General features: G+C 40.5%; 1 protein-coding gene across 1 annotated transcript; it reads right to left on the bottom strand.

The window, feature by feature from the left end:
* Positions 1-169: 169 nt before the first annotated feature.
* On the bottom strand, positions 170-25647 carry LOC113035011 (protein FAM53B-like). The gene is made up of 5 exons (XM_026190242.1): positions 25487-25647; positions 14586-14844; positions 11821-11875; positions 8947-9779; positions 170-1391 (listed from the first exon to the last, which is right to left on the bottom strand). The coding sequence occupies exons 2-5, from the start codon at positions 14664-14666 to the stop codon at positions 1053-1055; spliced, it is 1308 nt and encodes a 435-aa protein (XP_026046027.1). The 5' UTR covers positions 14667-14844; positions 25487-25647; the 3' UTR covers positions 170-1052.
* Between the last annotated feature and the right edge of the window lie 371 nt (positions 25648-26018).

Below are 26018 nucleotides of genomic sequence, written 5' to 3'. Positions count from 1 at the left end.
TGTTATGCAGGAAACGACTGCGTGTGGGTATGGCTTCTAAAGATTATCTGGAAACTTTGCAGCGTGTTCAGACTTTTGATCTGTCTGGGTGAAAGCTATCTTTTACAGAAATCTTGATTACCACTGAGCAATCATTACAAAATTACAAACTCAAATTAAACCAGACAAGTGAGTGCAGGATGTACGTTTATTTCATATTCATTCTTATAGAACAAAGACCTTATATTCTTAATCCTGCACAAACAGCTCATTAAAAAAACAAAAACTGTTACTTAGAAAAATATACACTGATGTTAGAACTGACAATTTGAGATTCAGTGTTTAATTCAAAAAATACAATTTGTCTATTTGGGTCAGAAAAGGTGGCTTCGATTGAGGCAAGTTTCTTGAAGAGAACTGAGACAGCAAGCATCCAGAAGAAGGCACTTTACATTTTCTGAACTCCACATAAAGCTTATTGAGCCTACATTCAGCAAAAAAAAAAAAATCAGATTTTCACGTGTGCACAAAAGATGAAGAGGAAGGCCAAGGGTAAGTCTGTCTTTGCCTCTTTCTGTGTCACCCCATTGTTGATGCCCTCCACTTTCTCTGGAAAAACAAATTTGAGCTAAATATAAGAGAGCCCAGCTACTGCTACAGTACTACAAACTTAAGGTTAGCTGACTTTGGAAAGGTCATCAGGTTAAAAGACAGCGGGGGGCTGAGACACTTATTTAAGACAAACCCTCAATTTCCCACTCCTGAGTTAAGCTGAATATCTGATCCAAACCCCCCCCCCCCAAAAAAAACCCAAACAACAAAACAAAAAAACCAACACAAAACAAACTAAGGTTACTGCTTTTTAAACAAACAGTAAGAATGTTCAAGGCAAAGGTGTCATTAAAGAAGCCAGCCATTAGCAACATATGCAATGCTTCATCATATGTATCACCATCCTTGTCTTTTCAAAGCCTTTCCCTTACAAAATTAGCTATTATTTTTCCTCATATTTATCTTAATAGTCATTTCTCTATAACAGTCCAGACACAGTCTTAAAATCGTCGATGCAAAGTTTAGTTTCTTTCGATCTGTTCAAGATCCAGCTCTCCCCCAAGCTGAAAAATGTCCCTCTGTGTCCCACAGTCACCCTTCCAGAGGGTGCGTTTACCATCTTCGATGCCTACAGGAGACCCAGGCCGTGAGTCCACACTACAAGCGGAGTCGCTATCCTCGTAAGATGAATCTGCTTCCTCGTCATCTCCTATCACTTCCTGCCATGACTCTAGTCCCAGCTCAGACACGCCTGTGAAGTCTGAATCCGGTTGGTCGATTAAGTCCAAGGTGGGCGGGGACAAGACTGACTGGCAGTTGTCGCTAGATGAAAATCCAGGGCAGCTTAAGCTTTGTAAAGTCTGAAAAAACAAGAAAGAAAAAGAAAAGACCATGTTAGTCTGGACATTTTTGCACACGTTCACATCATGGCCTCTTTCTGATGAAGAGCTACAGAAGTCAAAGACTATGTCAGGGAGCTCAGAGTTTCCCAGAATGTCAGTTTGAGAATGGGTTTCAGTTGGGCATCTTAAAAGCCGGCTTTCCCTTTCACTGATGGCATGTGAACATGTAAACATGCAAAAACACCAGTACACGCACAAGGCATTGAAGAGTATACACAGAACGCTAACCCTCTGGTTTGTTTGAGCAAAACACTGAAATGAGCACCAAACCACTAAATGTATCTCGTGTCAAACTGTGCTCTAGGCTTATTTATCACTGGAAACCACTTTGAAACACATACCTAACCCAACCCTGTATGGTAAAAGACATTTCTTATGTCAGTCATTGTTGTTCACAGTTGTTATGATGTTTTGTAGCTCACACTAGGGAGTGCCAGGGACAATCTGGATGTGAACAATTGCCTGCGTTTTTGCTCTCAAAACTTGACCTTAAAGAGACTCAATTCACAAAGGCTCCTGGTTTGCTTTCATGCTCTCTTTCCACCCTGAATTCCTCTCTGCAACAAAGAAAGGCAGCCGTGCAGCACAGTGAAGGGGTTAATGATCTCTGGAGTGCCCTCAGCAGCAGATGTTGGAGGCATGGAGGTGAATAGAGATGAGGTTTTCTCTATAAAGCCCAGGCTTTCATGACAGACACCTCTAATGTTCCCTAGCATGTGTTGAGACATTGCCTTTCCTTTTACAATGAGCTTGGAGACACCCTTTCTCAAATCTCATTTTAGCAGGCTTGCCGTTTCCCCGTCCAAGAGAAAACTATAACATAGGGTGAGGCTGGCTAAGTTTAAGGTTAGCTCACTTTTCAGGATTAACTTTACATGCAAGTACCTCAAACACACCATGCTTCAACTGAAAGCGCTTGAGGTGATCATGTGAGGAGTGGGAAGCCTTTGCTGTAGTTACCCCACTGGAGTGGAAAAGGGGATTTCAGAGCTCTTGCTCTCTCCGTTCAACCCCTGGTATTACCCCACTACTAATTATCACAGCAGAGGAGGAGACGAAAGCAAGAGAGAAAGGAGGTGGAGAGGCTGTCTCTATACAATATGCTTTCTATAAAATCTACTGAGCCTGACTGGGATTTGGGTGGGTGTGGTGGTAGGCTGGGGGAGCAGGGTTAAATTTCTGCTGTGTACCCAGCTTTGCCAGATGAAAAACACCCATGTACACACACAAATCACTATTACCACACACATGGGCTCGCTACCCTGGACCTGTCATATCTCATATTACCCACTGCCATTACCAGGAATCTAACCATACACAGACGAAAACCACTTTAAAGTTATTATCCTCAAATGTCCTATTTAGAAACACACTTCATTTAAGGTTGGAGAACCACAATAAAATTTTTAAAAGAATATAAGAGCAGATTTCTACTTTTAGTCAAAAATGATTAATCAAGCACAAACAAAGCTACTGGAAAAAAGTGTAAAATAAAACTACAACAAAAACTGAAGCATGAGTTTGAAAGATTTTAAACTCTACACATCTCGTCCTAATCCACAGAAAATACTATGCAGCAGATTTTAAAGACTATGACTAATAAAGTGAACTTCTGGAGTCTTGGTGATGTGCTCCTTTCAGTTTTCAGTTCTTGCTGATTTGGCAAGTGCATTTAAATAGCATGGGTCTGGGACATCTGTTCTGTAAAATAAAATGCACATTGACCAGAAGCAGAAATACAAAAGAGGAATTATTGGGCCTGTTAATCTTATAGTCAAAAACTTTGGACTGACAGGGTAGGCAATATCATGTTATTTTAGTAAAGAAATTAATAAATAAGGACAAAGAAAACAACAGTGTCATCTAAACAGATAATTTAAAAGGATAATTAGTATTCCCATGATGATATAAATTTCTGTAATACTCAAAAGTAGAAATACCAGTCAATAATGCAGCTCAATCATTGACGTGTATTACTCTGTTTCACTCAAATGACTTCTCTATCACTGATAATTTGACCAAGAGCACCCTACATTCCAGCTCCAGCTACAACATGTGCAGTACTGTGCAAAAGTCTTGGGCCAGCCTTTTTAAAGTTTTTCTTTAGACACTGGCTGCATTTTCACTCATTTCTTGGTACTTCTTAAGCCACTTAACATTGACCTATAAATCACTCAAGCATAAAAAAAAGGCTCCTACTACATAGGATGAACCTATGTTATGCCTACATGTAATAGATAACTTAGGAAACAATCGATTTTACATTGTATTTTTAGACATTCCCCAGAGCCCAGAACAAAACAAAAGACAGTCAAAATCCAAAGAAGAGCTTTGAATGTCCTTCACGATGCCAGGAGACATTTTCCTGAAGTATACTTAAATACATTCCAAGAAAGCTTGCCTAAATGGTAAATGGCCTGTATTTATATAGCGCTTTACTAGTCCCTAAGGACCCCAAAGCGCTTTACATATCCAGTCATCCACATTCACACACACATTCACACACTGGTGATGGCAAGCTACATTGTAGCCACAGCCACCCTGGGGCGCACTGACAGAGGCGAGGCTGCCGGACACTGGCGCCACCAGGCCCTCTGAACACCACCAGTAGGCAACGGGTGAAGTGTCTTGCCCAAGGACACAACGACCGAGACTGTCCAAGCCGGGGCTCGAATCGGCAACCTTCCGATTACAAGGCGAACTCCCAACTCTTGAGCCACGATCGCCCCAAGTGAGTTCAAGCTTTTTTGAAGAATAAAGGTACACTTCTTTGTATGTTTTCACATGTTAAAAAAACCCCCAAGCAAACAAAAAAAGAATTTTTTTTTTTTTACATTTTCTTAAGAAAATATAGAGAAATGAAAGGTGGCTCAAGACTTTTGCACAGCACTGTATACATGCCTCTGCAAAACTCAGCATAGTCCCAAGCAGTACCATGTTTTAACCATACAACTTCATCAATGCTGCCATACACATTAAGGGAAATGAGAGCATGGTTTTCAGTTATATCTGACACATCAGGTCTACCACAGCCACGCATGCCTTCCAGCAAGTCATGTTTGAATGTTGAATAGAAAAAGTGAACAAGACATGAGATCCACTGGATTGGTTTATACCTTTTTTGTTTTTACGTTTAACCCTTGGTAAAACCTATAAGAACACATATTTTAGAGCTAAGTGGTGTTTTCATAGAGAGTGTAGATTATTTTATACCGTGATCTACACAACAATGGCTTGGACTGTAAGGATGTTATTTAGAGCATGGGTTCAAAAGGCAGCTGCTGTCGAAGAAGCACAAGCACATGCCAGGAGGTTAGGCAAATACCCTCCTGATGATTTGGGTAAACAACTAAAATCACCGAGCTAAATGCTATGCAAAGGCCCTGTTGTGAACCAAACTACAACCACAATCACACATATAGTACACTACTGGGAGGTGCAGGTACTTTACATTGCATTCACTGTGCAACTTCAGATTATTAGTATACGAGTCGATAGTGTTTCTTTGGTTTAGCTCTGTGCCGAAATTAGGTCACATAAACATTCAGAGACACACTGGTCTGAGGATGACATGCAATCAGGCCTCCAGCGACAAACAACTGTGAAGCAAAAGAGAGGACAAGGAGGTGCAAGCAAAGACAGGAGACTATAACAGACATTCACGCACACAGTCTTTGTTTTGGTGTGTGTATTCATCTACTATTTTACTCCTCTGCAGACAGAATGCCTGGCTTATTCATGCAAATGCCCAGAGGTAAAATGATGATAAAAGACTAAAGTGTTGGGCTGTCAGATGTTGAAAAAGTGTAGGCGATAATAATGTGTGACTACAGACTAATGTTCGGCGATGCTCTACAATGCACATTTATGACAAGTCACAACATGTCATTATACCCGGTGAGAGCTGCACCTCAAGACGCCTACCTAGGTGTTCCCACAAGCATGCAGGGCTCAGTTATGATCATCATGTCTGCCATCCAAGGAATGAAGTGTGTGTGATGGAAGAAGGAGGGGAAGACCAGAGCAGCTTGAACTTGGGCCAGGAGAAAGAAAATATTAATAGGGAGGGATACAAGTTTGTGCGCGCACACACACACACACACACACACACACACACACACACACACACACACACACACACACACACACACACACACACACAAGCCCAGCTGAAGTTAACTGACCAGGCTGGACTTAAGCACACAGCTTCCTCAAATTCACTGTGCAAGAAGTGTCAACAATCATTCAGTGAAGGACATGGAGTTTGCTATGCCCAATAGCCAGTCCATTAAAAAACAACAAACAAAAAAACAATCCCCCAAAAAAGACAACAATGACAGGCCAAGGTGGAAGGGCAGGCAGAGATAACTTATCTACATGGCTGACTGGGAGGACATTCAAGGAATTTTGGGGGTGGCTGCATGTAAATCCCCACGGTAGTCAAGTTATAGCTTATTAGCATGACATGCATCCCCAGAATTCACACCCGCCTTCATTGACGTGGTCGAGGAATCTAAAGGCCAAATTACACCATGTTCCACTAACTCACACTGAGGGCTTGTTGACCACCATGATCCTTCACTCGGCGAGTCTCTGGCGCACGTTCCATAGAAAATGAATCAAACAACACCTGTCTGTATCCACTGCAGTTCAGACAAATGTCACAGTTTCCTGCCCCATCTACAACATGTTTGCTATTCTTTTAATCAATGTTAGACAGCATTACTCAAAACACACCTACAGTGAAAAAAAAAAAAATCTACTGTTTACGTAGGTATGAAAAGTAATAATGTTGTCATTAGGCTCACCCAGTTCTTGAGAAAGAGTGGGAGGAATTGTGTGTGCGTAACCAGGGAAAAAAAACAAAAAACTGCCACTTCAATGACACAGAGGCCAGTTAAGAAGTCTTGTGATGCTCAAATATATAACATCAGAAGAAAGATCACATTAAATAACTGATTTCCAATCAGAGTTGGTGAAATCTATTATATTCCCAACCCTGGCAGTACTTTGCATGTTCTATCCTCTGTAGATCAGACACAGGTTGTAACCAGCCCTAGTTTTCCACATTAACACTTCCTTTTCCAGACAGTCTGCCAGCTGGGATCTTTTTCTTTCCCTAGGCTCTCACAAAGGTCAACCACTTTTGGTAACAACAATGTCAATCTCCAGCGGTATCTTCTTTGTGCTTTTGGTTTATTAAATTTAGATTGAGATATTACAACGCTGCTTGTTTAAGTTCCTGGCCACACTTGACCTGGTTTAGTTATTGACATCAAGTCTCAGTAACAGGAAAAGAAAATGAAGCAAGGGAGCACGTATTAATCATACTATCTTTGTTGTATGCAATGCTTTACTGGTAACTTTCCCGAGGTGTGCATGAGGATGAGAATTTAAACATGGTTACAGTAGATCTGAAATGACCCATCTAACCTGTACGACCGGACTCCTTTCATCAACATGCACTCATGCAACTCGACTCAAACCCCCGAAAAAAGTGAAAACATTTTTTGACCCGCTAACCTTTGAGAATAGATCATTTGCTGACAATAATCTGTAACTGGCAGAGTAATGGCAATGACTAATGGCAAGTCGAGTTTAGGGCTGTGCGATATGACCAAAATCTCATATCCCAATATAAGACATCTATCGCCCGATAACGATATAAAATCACAAAAATTTAACATTTTCTTTAAATTCTGTGAATCTCTGGAAGCTCGACTTGCGTGAAGTGATTCCAGCTGGGCGTCGTGTACCTGGAGTCGAGTTTTTAACTGATGCGTGAAAATATATATTTTTAGACATAAGTTGTAACGGCTGCAGTTTTCTTTATGAGTATTTATTACACAGCGTGCTGCAGGGAAAAGCCTGTTCTAACGTTTGAGTCCAATCTATTTTTTAGCACCTGACGGTTCTTTTTTTGCTTCTCACCCGTCAATACTCTGCATACTATTTCACGTGATTCCGTTTATTTTGAAAAGTCTCAACAGGATCTTGAGCTTTATTGTGAAAAATATGTTTATGCGGAAAATAAACAAGCAGACACGCTAACGACAACGCATAAAAACAGGCGCTTGTCCGTCCGTAGTGTGGTTATATTAAATATAAGAGAAAGAGAGAACTTTAGGAAATGAATAGAGCCACTACAGTGACCATCAAAACGCTGAAAAAAATATTGCTGTAAACAGTTTATTTTGCGACACCACGAAACAAACTATAGCGTAAAATGAAACGATAGACGTTTCTATATCGTCATCCGATATATATCGTTATATCGAACAGCCCTAGTCGAGTTAATGTAAAACTGGCTCCATGTGTGTGTTTGTGGATTCATTCTTTATATGTTGCATGCCTAATTTTTCCCCTCTTAGAAGCTGGCAATACAAGGGGAAACATGTTTGCTAGGCTCCATTACCCATGCCTTGTTAATCCAACCCTGGCTAGGTCCTAAGTATGACTGGCTGGGAACTAATATTATTTCCAGAAAGGAAAAGGGGGGTATATGGATGAACTGATGATAACTTTCTAGTAAGAGACAGGAAAATTACAATATTTTCCTGAAACAAGGTACTGTGAAGGATGATTTTTGAGTATCAAATGACTTAAGTGATCAGGAAAGGATGGGTAAATAGGACAATGTGTAAAATTCCCAGAGCATTCACATAAATAATGAGCTGAATGTGATACAAGAATCAGATCAAGATCTTTCAGGGCACTAGAAAAAAAGAAGAAACAAAGCTCTGCCAAATATCAAAAGAGTTCATGTCATTAAAATACTTCTCTGGATCTATTTTGGGTTTGGCTGTTGCACTGTTTCCTCTGACCTTACAAAAGAACAAAAACTCTTGACATTGGGAAATCCATCCAGAGCTCTGTGCATCCAAATATACGCATAATTCACTGCCGCTTTTTCTGACAGGTAGAAATATTGGGTAGGAGTTGCAGAGAGGAAGCAAATAAATGGTGAGAAGTCCAACCTTTGGATGGACTTGTTTACCCAACAGAGTTAATGAAATTATAAACCCGAGAGGGCCTTGCTAGAGAGTGGTTCAAGGCAGCGTGACTGAACATGAGGAATGCTTTCTTAGTAAGCACCGCTCCCTAAGCTAGAGGGAGGAAAGCCTGAGATCACTTAGCCTCGAAGCCTCGGACTGACGACGCAGAAAACTTAATACAGTTTAATTTAATCCACTCCCTGATCAAACTCTGAGAGAAAGAGACAGACTTAGTTTTGTTTGAAGATGTCTTGAACTTCCCTTTAGTCTAAGAACAAAAAAGCATTTGTCTGTGTTGTAAGTGCATCTGGTTCAGGATTAAAGTGAATGCAACAGAGCGCATTTTCCAGCATTAAAGCAAGATTAGAAATAAGCTGATACTCATTTGTGTGCAATCAGCAAACACATGTAATATTAAACTCTGAAATTAGTCAAATTCCAATTGAATGCATTCAAATCAATGAATATGTAAGTGCTTGTCTGTGCAGGTCAACATATGTTCAACATTTCCAGCTAACCTGAGTCATCTTTGTCAGGTCCAGGGAGGGCCGCTGCTCCTGAGCATCTTCTGGTCTCCTGCGCTTCATGCCGACCTTTTTCTCATTTAGCACACAGGGCTGAGACCTGCTCCGAGACAAACACCCCTTTCCCCTGGTTCTCTGGCTAGCTCGTCTCCCCAGCTCTGGGGTGGAGTCTGAAGAGCTGGTCTCCGATGCCTCTTCCCTCTGGTGTTCTGGCAGGCTGATCTGCTCATGGGAAAGTGAGAGAGGCCTGAGGAAGACGTGATTTTGGGAGTGGTGATGATGTGTGGCAAGAGAGGTAGGGGAGACTGGAGAGGCAGTGAATTGAGGGTGGAGAGGCAGCGGCTGGTTGAAGAATGGCAGGTCCTGGATTCCATCAAAAGTGATGCTGGAGTGTGAGGGCAAACTAAAGCTGGAGCTACGCTGCATGGTGGGAAAATGGCTTCCCCCACCTCTGACACTCCCTCCACTGTGGCACCTTCGTTTCTCAACCGTTGTCCATACTCGGGACCCTTGGGGCCTCCAAGATGAGCGGAAGCCAGTGAATTCTTCAGAGAGTGACAGAGAGCGACACTGACGTTTGCTCGGGGGTGCCGTAGGAGTTTGGCTGGTAGCCGTAGTGGTGTAGTGTGCAGTGGCGGATACGGCGTGAGTGCTGTTGCAGAGACTCAGATCTCTTATCAGGCTGGTGATTGCTGTGGTGCTGCCTGGTTCCTTGGCACAGTGGCTGTTGTGATCAGGCGTCACATCCCATAGAGGAGTACCAGACTGGCATGGAGCTCTCTGCTGGATGGCACAGCTTCGCCCCATATCCAACCATCTATCTGCCTCTGTAATAGGGAAAACATAAAAGCCTCACACTAATTGACCTCAACAGCAGCCCTTCTGACACATCTTTATCTGTGCGGCAAGCAATATTAAGCAAAAACTGCATTTGTTAACTAGAGCATGATGAATTCTAGCAGCAATATCTGGAAGGATAATTTAGTACTTAACAACAAAGACACAAAGAAACACACAAGCAGAAATAAGCTTAAGGCAAAGAGGATTGGTTGGTGTAAGAACAAACTGTTTGGAAGAATAAAGGGAGATTATTGTCTGCTTACTGCAATGGTGAGCTATTACACTAAGAAGAAAGAAACAGCTAAGTAGAAACAACAACAACAACAACACAAAAAAAGAAATCATGAGCTTTGGAGAATTACAAAAAAGGGGTGGGAGGTTGTTTGTCTTAACATGATTGACAAGGTTATGCCTAGAGGAAATAAAACTACCAGTTGAACAGTTCAAACCAGTGCTGCTCCTCAGTAACTGTAATGAAAGCTGGACTGAAAATTCCCAATAATGTTGAAAGAAAAAAAAATAGTCAAAAAAGTCATTTTCTGGAAAAAAATAAAATAAAATCTGTGCATTCAAAGATGGAAATGTTTTAAAAGTCTTAAAAAGTTGGCTGCCCACCCCCCAAAAAGTCACAATGCTCAGTATAACACACTACATGCCGAGTAGGTCTCAACAAGATCACTGTCTGTCTGCTTGTTTTTCACATAAACAGCTGCAGGACATGCAGTGAAACCTCAGCTGTGAGTTCTTACTGGCACATTACTGTTTCCGAGCATGAGAAACACATTTCTGCCTCCATTACTTTTAGAGTTAAATATGCAAATAAATAAATAATACTGTGGTTTAAAACACCAACACACACACACAAACAAAACAAAAAACACACAAAAAAACCCAGATTACAATAAATTCTCTTCCTCAGCTTGAACCAGCTCACTCCACTGACTGCTATGTTGGCCATTTTTTTAAGTTTCCAGCAGTAACATTCCTGACTATTTAAAACTTGGACATGCACGAACGTTGATTCCAAAAACATGAACTGCACATTATGACAAGAATCAGCCAGTGAAACAGTTGGGCAGTCACTCCCATTAGTCAAGTGGTTAGTAGGATATGCGTCAAAGCAGTATGAATTTCCAGCTGTCTCACCATCGGGACAAAAGAGTTTTGTGGAGGATAATACACCTACAGTAAAGTGTGGCTAAGTTCGACTCTATTGAAGCTTTTGTCAAAAAGAGCCCCTTGCTGATCCAAAAACCATCCTTTTGGATGCTTGCCTCCAATTCTGGCACGCTCTCTCCCAGACTACTGGACGGAAATCATTGTTTTGGCTGGACAAACAATGTACGGGGGCTACAGTGACGACCTGACAGGAATGTTAGGAAAACAACTGGACAAAAGGAGAAAGGGATGAACTTCAAAAGGCCACCATTTGAAAGCAAAAGACAAAGTGGTTGAACTAACAAAACACGCTAGCCAATTTTAATGTCAGGATTAACAGTGGAAAAATCTTTACCCAAAAGAAAGAGGGGGGGAAAAAAAGGAAGAAAGAAAAGAGGGCAGTGGGAGATAGCTGGCCTTGTATTGACAGTAGTATTTCTTTTAACACAGAGGATAATTACACAAACACAGCTAAAGGGAAATTGTTGACATAGGCAGCAGAATATTCAATTACAGTTCACTCCCATGAGAGTGCTGTGCAACGTTGTGTGGAGGCAGGTGCACTCTGATCATGAGTGGGGGATGAGTGACAGATGGAAAAGGGAGAAGTGAGTGATCGAGTGTGGCAGGAGATAAACAACAAGACAACTGCAATCGCTGATTTTGATACTTCAACTTATTGGGGAATTAAAGGCGACAATTACTTGTGTTATATCAGTTGTGAAATGTTTTTTAACAAATAATCAGCCACTGCTTTTTTCCAGATGTTAAATGCAGAGCACAGAGGGATGGCGTTTAATAAATGGAAGCAGGAGCAAAGGGGGAAAGACAAACAGAAAGACATAACGAGTGATAATGAAGATAACTCACCTACGGTTCCACGGGAGAGGAGGGTGGTCCCTCTGCTCATGGTGGGGACCTCACACTGTTGAGGGCACAGGCGAACATAAAGCAAAAGTCAAGAACAAAAGCCAAGGAACAAAAGTTCAGCCCTCAAATCAAATGAGAAGACTGATTTGTCTTCATTTTGAGGTCAGGATTATTTACACGCTGCTGCCAAACGACCAGTGTGAAATAGCCAAAGATCTGCGTCAACCAAAGCCAATGCAAATGGTTACTTACTTTAAGCTTACTGTTTACTTTTTATGGTCTGCGAGTTTACCGTTTTGGTTCACAGCAACAACTAGCTCATACTCAGCAACTAGCGGGTGACTAAAGAATTAGATACATTTCTGAAGAGGAGGCGGAGAATAAGCAGTGCACAAAAGAGTGAACATTAGACTCCATGAATAAAGACTCCAAATGAATGCTAATTTGCTCCATTCTTGCTGAATATGTAGGGTGTTTCCCAACAAGCTTACTAAACAAAAAACTGCACTAATTTACGCTTCATAATAATTTACGCTTGTATATAAATTTTAATACATTTTTGTAAGACTTGCGCATTTAAATAGTTTCTAATGTTAAAGCTAGTTAAGTCTCAAGTCCTTTGACATCATAGTAAATTACAGTTACACCTACCCAAGCTAGCTAGCTAGCACAAGCAGCTTAACACACCATCGCTGCTATTGTTGCTACTTAAAACTCAAGGATTCAAGAGTGTAGTCCATTATCCAGTGGGTGAATTACACTCTTTTGGACTGGTTTTACACTTTCACTTTTGTCAGAGCTGGAAACTACTTCCTAAAGATTATCCTTTAACTCACTGCAAGGTGCATGAAATACCTTCAAGGACAGCTGGACAATGATTTTACAATACAAAAGAACGTTTAGCTAAATTTTGTAACGCACCTGTTTTATTTCTTGGGTTTAAGGTACAAAGGCTATTAGGGGAGTATAAAACAGTTTTGCCTACACCCACTTATCTTTTAATCAGACACCCATCCATCCCATAGTTAATTTCTTACAAGAGGGTGTTGGCTATCTGCACACAGAACAAAAAAGAAAATGCCACATTTCACTGCAGTGACTCGTCTTGAGGTTATTATAACAAAACAAAACAAAAAAAAAGTTTTCTAAGATACCAAGCCTAGAACTCAAAATAAAGGCTATTGTGCCATAGGAGACGATCAAATGACAGAATTGGTACACTAAACCCCCAGGGCTTTAACGTGAGCAGCTGATGAGTGCAAAGGTAGCAGTGAAAAACCTCTGTCCATAAGCCTTTTTGATTTTTTTTTTTTTTTAATTATGCATGCGATTACATTTACAGCATTTTATATAAGACTTACATCAGTCTCTGAGGTTTAACAAAAGAAAAACATTTAAGACTTGTTGGGCCCAAGAAAATAATTCCTGGACGTTTCAGAACAAATCATATTGATGTTAAACGTGTCAAGAAATGTTTGTGATCCTTCACCATCCAAGCGCTTGAAGGAGTGTTGAGATTTTGTAGATTAAAAACTGCATATAAGCAGCATGATAAAAGCGGGAAAGTGAAAACTACTCTCCCGTGCTTGTCTGAATGGAGTAGTGAGATAAAAATAAAATGTAAATAACCCCTATTTTACTTTGAGAAGTGAAACCTAGGTGCTGGTTAAAAAAAACAAAAAGTGAAATAATTCTCAGGGGTGACACACCAAAAATAACATTTTGACTGAAATTTTAAAAAAAGCTCTTTTTTGTTCCATACGTTGCTTTTTTAAAAGTTTTAGTCACACAGATCATTCACTAAAGAATAACGTTTATTCTCCTGACTGGCTCGCTGGAGGCCACTGACCTTTGTTGAGTGTAATCAGTCGCAAAGAGTATGCTGTACCAAAAACTTGCTTGCTTGAATATTGCCACAGTCACCTGTAGTTCTGATGTAAAGTGCAAACACTCTACATTTTCACTGCTGCTTGGTGGTGAGTTAAAAAGTGCTGCAGCCTGTAAAATAAAAGTTGAGCCTTACCGCTCAAACTAACAAATTTCAAAAGGCACAGCTTTTATACTGAAAGCAAATATCACCATTTTGCATCACACTTTTCACCATTTCACTACCGCTCAGAGTAGTTGGTGAGTGCTACGGGGGGGGGGCGGCTGCAACAATCTGGGAGGAGGTTTTCAGTGCAGCATTCTTCTTTGCAACCAATTTCACCAACTGACAGCAAGCAACCTCCTGCAACCACTTGCCAACTGGCTGGAGAATACACATTTTTCCCAAGCAACCAGTGATTAGCAGGGGATTGTTAACCGGTCTCAGGAAGTGAAACTCTTGACATTTAGAATGTCTTTTGCAAGACTGTCTTGGCACAGGCAACATTAAACAACCATTTTTTTCCACTAGTAGGAAAAAGCTCCTGAAGAAACCCTCTTGTTGTGAGCCAATAGCTATAACCACTGATCCACCATGCATTGACATTTTGGAATGATTTTGAACCAGTTCCCTTTATTTTATTAGGGAACTGGTTCCTTCTTGTTCTAGGCTAACACATCCTAGAACTCTTTGTCTTCAAGGGACAATTATAAAGCTCACACTGAACGTCTCATCTGAGTAAGAGAACCTCAAAAGTGAAAATGTATCTATCATATTAATGACAGTTAAAGACATCTAAAATCCTTTAGTGAACAACTTATCGTGGTCTAACATGCTTGTGGGTACACTACCTACAAGCTTGCCTTGTGTTAAAGTCAAAACGTAAAGTTTCTCTCACCAGCCGTCGCTCGATGCTCTTGGACGTTACATCATTGGCAGCCTTCTTCTTTTCCAGTGTTTGTGAGAAAACAATCACCATGGTAGCAAGTAGCTCTGCTCCAGTCTGTTCAGGTGCAGAAAAAGGCCACAGGCAGCCATCTTATACGAGAGCAGAGGGCAGACAGTGCATTTGGGCAAAAAGCAGAGGAAGATTTCCCATTTGAAGAGCAGTACTTGTGAAGGTGGTGGAGGTAGGTCTCTCAAATGTCAGCCAATCTCTGTATTCATGGAAAAAAAGGGAAATAAAAACATTACTAATTTAATTAAAGTGCAAAGGATGTTTCTGGCTACAAGACATGGGCAAGAAGCAGGGCCTAAATAAAGCTCAGGTTTAAGCATAGCCATAACAATCAATAGTGTGCCAAATCTGGCTTCTTAACCCCAATTGTGGCTGCTTTAACTTGTTCTGTGCCATTCTCATTAAGATTTTTCACAAACACAAAAAGCATGGCATGTGCATTTTTGTCTTAAAACGTGTCTTGAGAGAAAGGTTTCTCACAAATACAAACAGGTTGCCTTTTTAATCAATCTGTGAGGTGATAACTGTCATTCACAGATAAATCACTTCAATATCTACATTCCTCACTGCTTTAACTAACATACCCATAACAGTGATTGAAAGGGGCACGGTTGAATGCGATACATGTTTGCTATATGCACACCTTAAGTTTTTCCATTCAGCATTTAAAATCCGAAAACGTACAGCAACTTCAGTCATCGATATAGATCCACACACTACATACACACACCTATCAACCTACTAGCTTTAAAAGAAAATGTGCTGATATATGTTAAACTGCTTCCTCATCCCTGTGGATAACAGAACATTTGGCCTGTCAGCAATATTACCCTGAACACAGGGGAATCTAAACATGTTGTAACAGAAGGCTAGCTTTAGCTAATTCAGGAAAATACATTACTCACGTCACATGACTACAGATGTGGCTAGAAACCACGAACAGAAAAGAAGCATATATGGAGCTGCGGTTAACTCAAAGACTGCCTGCACCCACACATAGCAAAGCCCAGACAGAAGCTGCTTCGGTAAACACAACCGTTAAAAGCTTTATATGTATGGCAGATGGTCTATATCTTTTTTTTTTTTGGGGACAAACATGCCTTGTCACATCTGCTCAACTCAGCCTTTCTGATGTTTTTCAATGCATGTGAATGACTATGGCGGAGGATGGGCAAGTTCAGTTATGCTTTCTTTAATAAAAGTAGCTGCAGTGACTTTGGACTCCGTCATTTACCAACCACCAAACACACTGACAGTATCCAATTAGAGAGTACCAGCATAGTTCAGATCCCCAATCAACTGCTGGCTAATGACAGCTTTTGACTCCGGAGCAACACATGAGGCTAATGGATCTTCCAGGCCTACTATGCTATCCTGCCCATGAAACATGTGGTTTTGTGTTAAGTAAGGGTTGTTGCACTTACACAAGATGCTTTAGGGAGAAGTGTGCACCACTGAAAAAAAACTGACTTCTGCAGAGGAAAAAAAACAAAACAAAAACAACAACAACATGGATCGATAAAAAGTGTTTTGTTTTTTTAAACCAGTCTAGTCATGTCTTCTGACTTAACAATGTCATCTCTGTCCCTTTTCTTGTTTCCAGCCCCATGACTACATAAAGACTAAGTAAATAAATGTTTCATGTAGGCCTGCCTGAAACCAAAAGCCGGCATATGACTCCCATTATCTGCATTCATTTCAGAGAGTCGGTGGAGCACAACCGGGCCTCCACAGGCAAGAGAAGGTGGTACTGTTAGTGGGAGTAAAAAGTAAAGAGTATGTTCTTCATAATCAGTTTTGCAGATTACTCTACTGATTAGAAGTGACTCTGAGTAATGGGTGGGGCAATGTATTGCAGTGTGTGTGTGTGTATGTGTGTGTTAATCAGAATAAGGGTCGAGGAGCGTGACGGCTGTGTGTAAAGGTTGTTATATTGTGCCGTTTGACTGATCCAGGTAGGAAGCGTGACTTGTCCGATCAAGGCTGAAACAGCATCTCCACACTGAGAACAAGAGCTAGCTGTGCATGTGTTTCTGTACATGCATGTCTGCTTATGCTAACCTGCACTTGTGTGTGTAGTGACTGGCAAGCAGGGTCATGGGAGAGGGCAGACCGAGTGTGAATTCAAGCCTGGAGCCATGCTTATTTAATGAACCGACTTCTCATGATGGGGAAACCAGAGCTTAATGGGCTGTGTAGAGCACTTGTGCAGAGCCATTTTCAGATCTGATCAGACTTTTGCTCTTCAAAACAAGAGTCCTTGCTGGCTACATCACACTGTTTGAAAAGCCTTTTTGTTTGACTAGATGTCAGTCCTAACAAAAACCCAGGAAATTATCAGTTCATCTGAGGTTTGATGAGTCCCTGTTACACACCACTGAGAGAAGAATTAAATATCATTTTTACAACTTTGGTCTTCAAAGATTATAAAAACAATCATTACTGTGTTTTTATATATCCAGCACAACATCAACCTTTTTCCTGTCTTGCCTCCCTGAAAACAAAAGCATTGTTCACCAAGCACTGGTGAAATGACAGGTAAGGTTGGATCATCTGAAAAATACCATCTTAAGAGAAGTTGGTTTTATCCTACGGATAATATGTCGTTGTGAAAGCAATCTTAAAGGGCCACAGACGGACCTGTTTCACTCATGTGCTTGCCTCATGGTGCAAAGATAAAATCTGTGGGGCCATAAATGAACACCTCAAAAGCCTGCCTAGTTGTGACAATACTGCAGGGTAGTGGAACCTGTACTGTGGGCTGAGTGATTTGTGATAGTGAGGGTTGTACCCCACCCCTGAGGAAGGAAATGCACTGTTGAGGAAATCTACTGCTCAGTAAATTTGTGTTTCCACAGTAACTGAACAATTGTTAAATAGCTGTGATTATGATTTATGATCAAACAGCCTGACATTACACTATCAATTTTACTAAGCTTTAAGTTAAATATGTTTCATAAAGCCAGACAAAATCTCACAAACTCAGCTGCATGTCCCACACAGAAAAATGTCGTTTTTGTTATCATAAGTCAGGCTGATCATCAAACAAAGCAAGTGACTTAAATGACGATTTGTCTCATCCTTTACAGTTAAGATACCAGGGAAGACATTGTGGATACTAAATGAGGCGTAAAACTGAAACTGGAAGAGCTACTTCTCCCTTCATTAGAGTCTCATATTATGATGAATGTGATGGGACAGGTGCTTTTTTTTAACTTAATACTTTTAGTATACTAATTACTTTTTTTTTATAGCTCAACAGTACAAAACAGTGAACACTACACAAAGCACCGACTGATTTAGTCAAAGACTTCCACTTGCTATAGATCAGGGGTGGGCAACTCCAGGCCTCGAGGGCCAGTGTCCTGCAAGCTTTAGATGTGTCCTTGATCCAACACAGCTGATTCAAATGGCTAAATTACCTCTTCAACATGTCTTATAATTCTCCAGAGGCCTGGTAATGAACTAATCATTTGATTCAGGTTTGTTGACCCAGGGTGATATCTAAAACCTGCAGGACACCGGCCCTCGAGGCCTGGAGTTGCCCACCCCTGCTATAGATCAACTTGTGATACTGCTTTGCCTGTCAAGGATAAAATGACTGAGGTTCATCAATTGTTTTGTCAGATCCCATCTCAGCCCTATTTGATTCAAATAAAGGAAATCTTTCCCAATAAATCTCAAATATATATGATATTTGCTGAGTCGTAACTTATCGAACTAACAAAACTTTGACCATAAGTGGGTTCAAATCCACTGGTACTTCAAGAACTGATTTGTGTATGCTGGGATGCAGAAAGCAGCTCTTGGCTCACAATAGTTAGTGACTCAGGAGGGCACAAGAAAGAGCAGCTAAGATAATGTGGCTCTTTGCCCAGGCTGTGATTTGTACAGGCAGATAAATAGAACCCTATTTGCGCCCCCCCTAAAGTTCTGTAACGGGGTGTTTGGTGTCCATCACTAATTGGCTCTGGTTGCTGCATACTTGTGTGGAGTGCGTCTGGTGTCAGGACTTTGATCAGTTGCTGTACTTGGAGGAAACCAGTTCAATTGGCACTAATGAAATGTTGAAGCCCAAATATTCAAAATATGGCATGGCTGGAAAGCCTCGGCAGATCATATTCTTGTTTTGATAAGATTAAATTAAATTACTGTCACAGTTTTCCTTAATCAAATTGGCACTAAATGTCAGAAAAGGCTAGACGCTGACACCTGTTTTAAATAGTTCAGATGTCCATGAGAAACTAAATGAAAGCCTTAAAAAGAATAAAGGAGGCTTTCTTTTGTGAAAGCCTAAGATGTCCATTGTTAATTCAGGGTGAACACACAGCGACCCCTCTCTTGGATAATGTGGTCGAGGTTGTAAAAATGGTCTGGGAGGTCAAGACATACCATTGAATCTTTTGGCTATCACCCTAGTACCGTCTACTCCTTCAAAGGTACATAAACACTGAAAAGCTTATTCAGTGAAACTTTATGTATTTTAAGTACCGGTAGTCAAGTTTTTTGGAGATTACCCTGAATGCTTCTCTCATGACAGTGACCATTAATCTCTGCATGAATACAGCCTTGAAGCTCCAATTTAAGTTGCTGTTACTCTTAACAACAGATCTACAATAGAAATAAGAGCAGTAAACATGAACCCCAAAGCTTTCTTTAGAATTAACTTGCAAGTCCAGTTAATACTGGTCTTCTTATCTCAACTATGTTGGCATGAAGACACTAACATAATTCACACAAGCAAGCACACTTCCCTTTGCACTGCAGGAGTTCTACTTCCCTTGTGGTCACATGACATGCCACTGCTGAATTGGGTGTGGAACATACTGACTTCATTACTAAATACATGAAAGGAGAAAGCCCCAAGTGATATCCACAGAGCATTGTGGCAACGAGTTAACTTCACATACACATATTCTACCATCATTTCACATTAACATTTATTTAATCATAGATTTACAGCCTGAGAGCGGATAGGTTATCTACTATATGTTAGGTAAAATTGTCAAAGTTTTTGTTTTGGGTTTTTTTCCCACAAAAATGAATCTCTGATACTTCCTGGGGTAGTTTCACTCTGACTTTAGACACAAAACAGTTGCTAGGTAGTACACTGTTTCTAGGATTTAATAGGTAGCCATAGCAGCCAAGCACACAACAGAAGACAACAATGACAACTGGTGATGTGAAAAAGGCAGATGTCACCCATCTAGTGAATAATAATGTCTGGACAGCTCATCAGTCTTTATCAGTAAATCTGTTTGTCATAGGAAACTGGACTATTGAGCAAGGCCAGTTTACTAAGGTGAAGCACTGTGACATGTAAGGGTACATTACATACACCAGAGGCTCCAGTTCTGCTAGCAATCCCAAGCAATTGCTTAGCTCAATAGGAGGGGCCATTCCTATGCTGTATAAACAAGTGATGTTATACTTACTGTCAGTACCAATGACCTAATAAGTACCCTATATAGTAGATTTTTAAAGATCAATATAATAACTCTAGTTTGAATGAGAAAAAAAACAACAAATTACTAAATTACTAGACACATACACCCCCCCTTCCAATCCAAACTCCACATTGTCTAATGAAAAGAATACAAATCCAAAAATTCAACACGCTTGAAAATGAACAGTCTTTGACTAGTGCTATTACACGAGATTTTTAACAGTAGTCAAAGCATAAGTCATCAATGACTCAAAGTCAATCTGAAAAACTGTCAGAGAGATGTGGCTACTGTATCATAGTTTAGCAATGCTAACCAAATTCTAACAACCATGCTTATTAGAAAAAGAGAGATCGCATGCTTCTGGCAGAGCAGCAGTCATCTTCAGTCTAACACATAATATTATCATGTATACTGTAATCACTAAAATGATAGAGCTCATAATTTACAAATACATTTTCTTAAAACCAGTTGATTTCTATATAGTGTCGTCAGCATGTAAGTAGTCCATGAAAGTGTTGTATAGAGCCAGTGGCCCATGGTGCTGCAGCCGATATGAGGTTAAAAGCGCTTCTGTTGTTATGTGAAGCACAATGGTGTCAAATCAAACAAATGAAGATGATTTCGTGACAGCAGTGACTGGAGAAGCAGGAGGAATTGCTTCCTCACTGACATTAAATACGGCACTAGTGGTAAGTTAGAAAAGCTTTGTGGTGAAGTGTGCAGTCCAAATGAGCACAAAAGGCATTTGTGTAAATGCCAAACTGTGTACATCAAGGTTGAAAAATAAACTTTTATAATATTCATATGTAATGGTATGTTAATTAGCCATAAGCTTTCGCATACTCATGCTTATTAACATAAAGATATACAGTAGGTCTGCTGTTATATGCAAGAGGAGTCTAAGCAGAAGGGCTCTACAAAACAACAATTACACTGACTTTGTGTATGAAGCCGCCATGCAAAACAGTGCTGCACATACCATCATGAGAGATGGAGGCCGTTTAGCCATGCGGCCCTGTTGAAGCCAAGTTCCACCGATAGTTTCTAAAATATGTTGGCAGCACTGAGTAATTAATCAATTACTTTCTGCTGCTCTATTACATACATTTTTTGGAGATGTGGGTGAGTTTTTAGTGAGTATCGGTGGGAGAATTTCAGAACAAAAACTATGAGCAGCATTCCATCAGCCCATTCATTCATTCATGAGGGGGCTCAGCTCACCATATGGACCCTCTGACTGCTCAGCATAATGTGTACCAGGAATGTAAAACAGATATTTGAAAATCCCACTGAAGACGTGTCATTTTAAGTTTTTTTTCATTGAAATAACCACATACAGTAAATGTTGGACTCATGAGTCCTATGTTAAGCAGCACTGAATAGGAAGAAGACATATTATCGATTTAAAACACATCTGTTAGTTTCAACAGTGATGACTGGGAATAATTTAAACAAGCCATTTCACATTCAAATTGTGAGCTGCGCTGTTTGAACTCATCTTTGTTGAAAAACGAAAGCAAATCAAATTGGTGCTGGAATAAAGTAAACTGCTACTGTGTAAAGGTCAAGATAATGTCCATAGACAAAGCTTTTACATTTCCTAGTTGGACCAGGAGCTTTCTTTGCATAGTAATACACAGTAGAATTCCAATCAGTCTCTGACTTAAGACTCTCAATGTAATACTTCAGTTACATCTCCATTTACAACATCTTAATAATACCGTTTGTTATTTGGCAGTTAATAAGCTCATCTGATTCAAGTAATCTAATATGTTACACAGCAAGCTACTTGTTGAGCTTCTGTGTAATGACATGCAGGTGCATGTAAAACAAGTATGTAAAACAGAGTCCATCCCAAATACTGAGAACCAACATGCTGTACAACTCCGGGGGGGGCGAGAGTATGACTTTAGATTACCAATCAATAATAATGTTAGTGCAAGGCTAGTCATGAGAAGCCAGTGTGACCAGACAACCCTGCTTGTGAAAGGATGTAACACATTAAGTGTCACATTAGTATATATCAAAAAATGATTGTCATTATTGATTAGAGTCCTAATACTTGAAAGAGGAAGTTAGATGCTTAGATTTTGTCACAACTGTGGAAAACAGGTTCTAAAAATACATCAGATAAGGCTGTCTGTACACTAACAGAAGCTTTCAGTTCTCTCTGTCTGTTTTTTTATTAAATAAATAAAGAACTCATTTGGGAGATTCCTTCATCAGGCTGGATCTACGGTAAAGAACGGCACGAATGAGACTGGAGTTATGCTTTGGCTCTTATTGTAAGGAAAAGCCAATCCAAAGCAGTCGAGGAAAATAAACAGAAGAATGCCAACCGCTGCCATTCATAAGTGTGGTGTTATGATGACACAAGGCAACACAAGAGAAAATATTGGCTCACCTGGGATTTGGGGTTTTCCAGAAGAATACAGGTTATGCACATGCACACAACATATGCAAACGACTAAAATAAATAAAGACATACTTATTTGAGAGTCAAACACGGTGTGGGCATCCTTTCTTTCCCTTTTTTAAATAATTCCTCACTATCGCCACATAAAGACTAGAGCAGAGTGTTCATTGGAGCATTTCTATTGCATCCCAGAATGCTTTTCATCTTTAAGTAGAGTCTGGTGCCTGTCTTGGGGGGTTGGGGGAGTGCTTCTCTGGTGTATGTGAGAATGCCTCTTTTCTTTTCTTTTCAGCTGCTGGTCTGTGGCTCTGTGGGCGATTTGACGCCAGACTTACAAATCCATCATGTTAATGAGGAAGGAATAAACAAAACAAGGAATATTGACAATGAAACAAATACATTGACAGAGTCAAATAACCGAGGTATTTGTTTTTAACTTCTTTAAGACTAAATGGGGAGGTGGGGTGAGTTTAAATGTGTCTGAAGCCACAGCAATTATGACTGCAGGTCACAGAGAAGAAAGGGAAGCTTCTGAAATGAATAAAGAGTACTATGGTGGCAGAGACAGCCATGGCTAACAATCCTTTTCTGGTAGGTTTGCATAATGCCTTGGGTCAGGGAACAAGGGAGGGAAAGAGAGCAACAGTGGAGCAGTAGTGGAACAGAAAGACAAATAACAGTCAAAAACAGGAGAAATAGCATGATTAATAAATGCAAAAAAGGCAAAAAGCAAAGGACAGAGAGGGGTGAAAGTGGCAGCATGTGCGTCAGCGTGTGGACTGAGTGAGAGTTGTTCACACAGACGGAGAATGGGCCAGTGGCTTGCTCAGCACACAGGCACACAGCTGCCCACTGACAGAATAGAGTTCTAATAGGGCCTTTTTTCTGCAACACAAAGACCTTGCAAATGTGTGCGTCTTAAGCACACACTGGAGTGCAGAGCAATCCCCTTTAAAAACCCACCGCCCTTAATTGCCTCCATATATTATGTTTCTAGTATGTCCAAAACAAGCCTACAGATGAACAATACCAGAGCTGTTGTTGAGCGCAATTGCAGTACACTAAGTACAAAAAGCGATCGCCAGGAACTGTGATGAAAATGTGTAAACTGCTTCCTTCGCAACGCGAGGAGTGTTTTCACTTTTTTGGAAAAAGTCCTATGGATTGACTTGTTTCAATATGCCTGCTTAGCCAGTAGCAACATTTCCAAACGTGTTAGAAGTTAAATAAAACAGCCAAAGTAACATATAGAAGACAACAGATTGCTTTTGTTTTCTGGACCTTTGCGGACCTCTGGCACCAGGACAGATCACTTCCACCCTGCTGTCCACCCTGCTCCTAGTCAGACATAATAATTCGCAAGAGCAAACAGCACATTTGCAGATTCACAAACTTGTTCACACCAAGCTGAAAGATTCCAGCAATTGTTTATTTTGGAAATCAAGGCATTTTGTAGTGATCAAAATCTTCCCCAACCTGGAAAAGTAGATAAGAAGTACTCAGAACAGGTTACATCGAAGTCAAACCCGCATTTGTGAAACACCTCTATCAGCATGCCAATAGTCACTAGAGTTGACAGGTGATTAAATCTGCCCAAGCACTCTGCTTCACTTCCAATCTGAACATCAGCTAACCTTTGCAATTGCGAAGACATTTCATTTTCTGCAAATATGCGTCCATTAACGTTTAGTTTACCAACCAACCTAGCCAGTCAAGGATGACCTCTTGCTTCTGTGTCCCTGTGAAAATTCCCAGATATTTCCAATTAATGTACCCTCATACCAAACCAGTTCTTCAGGGTATTGTGTTGATGGTGTCCACAAAGCTCAGCCAGCTGTGGTTAGAATCGGAAAGGGCAAAACATAAGCACCAAAACATAAGCGCCAACACTTCCTAACCCACAAAGGAAACAAAGATGACAAATAAGCAGTTTAGTGCTCTGCTGCCACTGTGCCCTATATTCAGAGTCCTCGTTTACAGTTTGAGCCTAAAACAAAACAGAGGCCTCATAGCTATGCCAGCGGATAACAAACCTAAATTATAATTGTTCTTATCAGCATCTTATCAGTTCTTATCATGTAGGTTTCAGTTTCATATATGCATAACATCATAGTCTTAGTTTATAATGCATTCATCTCTGTCACGTAGTCATAAGAACAGTGTACATTTTGGTTGAACTTCAAGGATTCAGCCTTATATATTAGCTGATAAAACAGAATTGAAATTGAGGAAGAATAAAGTGGCCAATAGTTTCGGGCTCCTCAACCTAAAAAAAGTACCTACTCTGATGCTCAGGGAAAAAAAAAAAGCACAAGATTTAGTAATTTCAGATTCCTCTCTGAAAAGAGAACAAAAACCTAAATGTGCAGTGGAGATTGGTGCGACTTGTGCAGCCAAGCCTTATGACTCAAAGCACTAAAGCTTCTCTTAACATCATCTCATGGGTTGTGGTGAGGAACTGTGTGTCAATGCTGCAAAGCAACCACACTGCCTCTCCACCTACAGGTACTGTGTAGTTTACAGCAGTCTCAGATTCACTGCATTGCCTGACAGATGAAGGGGGAGTTTGCAGCCTCAAGGAGCTTGCTGCCTGCGTGAAGCCCCTAAATCTCAAAACGGGTTATTATGCGGGGACATTTATAGCAGCACCAGGTCGGTCATGTAGATTATTTTATATACATATATTTATTTAGAAGCTCCATAGGAACTGAGTGCAGAACAATTAAGTTGCAGTCACCCAAAAAGAGTTTAACACGCCACATTGTTATTTTTTATTTTTATATGAACAAAAAAGGTTTATACTCTTTTAAGAAATTCATCCCACAAAAAGCCATTTATGTTTTCTTAAAGTACGTGTCCTTAAAGTAACCTAACAAGTTATATGGGGAAACCCAGCAAGAACAGAGTAAACTTCAGAGCAGTGAAAGAAACAAAGAAAAAGACGTTCAATGCATACAATTTAACTAGCGTGCTACTACCTGGCTAGCAGAGGCTCTTTCGAGGTTAGGTCATCTTCAACAAACGGAAAGCGAAAAAGAAAAAGTTTATCGCAGTTGCAGCCGCCAGTTCAGCGTCCTCAGCGTAGGACCAAGCAAGACTGCAAGCAGCTGAGAGCTGAGCTTCTGCCTTCAGCATTGATTGTAACAATATCCGCGTACACATGCAGTTCAAGTCAGCGGGGGGAGAGACGAGCAACAAGGTAACCGGCTACCAAACTAATGCGGACACGGGGACACCGGGTTGTTGTGCAGTGTTCTCGTAAAGTTATAATTATTATCCAGCAACACTAAAAGTCTTTAATATGTCAACACACAAGGGGCGAAGTTTTATTCACCACTTGCACCCCCACCCTTTTCGAGTTGGTACGTTCCAGTGCCCTCGGGCATTTACAATACTCGTGGTCATTTTTTATTACTATGCAGCCCGTTTCATTGATGTTGAGTAGATAAATGAGTGTTGACGAGTCAAAATAAGCAAAGATAAACAACTCAACTAAAAGTTGCTACCGGA

This window comes from Astatotilapia calliptera, chromosome 13, assembly GCF_900246225.1.
Source record: "Astatotilapia calliptera chromosome 13, fAstCal1.2, whole genome shotgun sequence".
NCBI classification, from domain to species: domain Eukaryota; kingdom Metazoa; phylum Chordata; class Actinopteri; order Cichliformes; family Cichlidae; genus Astatotilapia; species Astatotilapia calliptera.
This window is presented reverse-complemented; position numbering and strand designations above follow the sequence as displayed.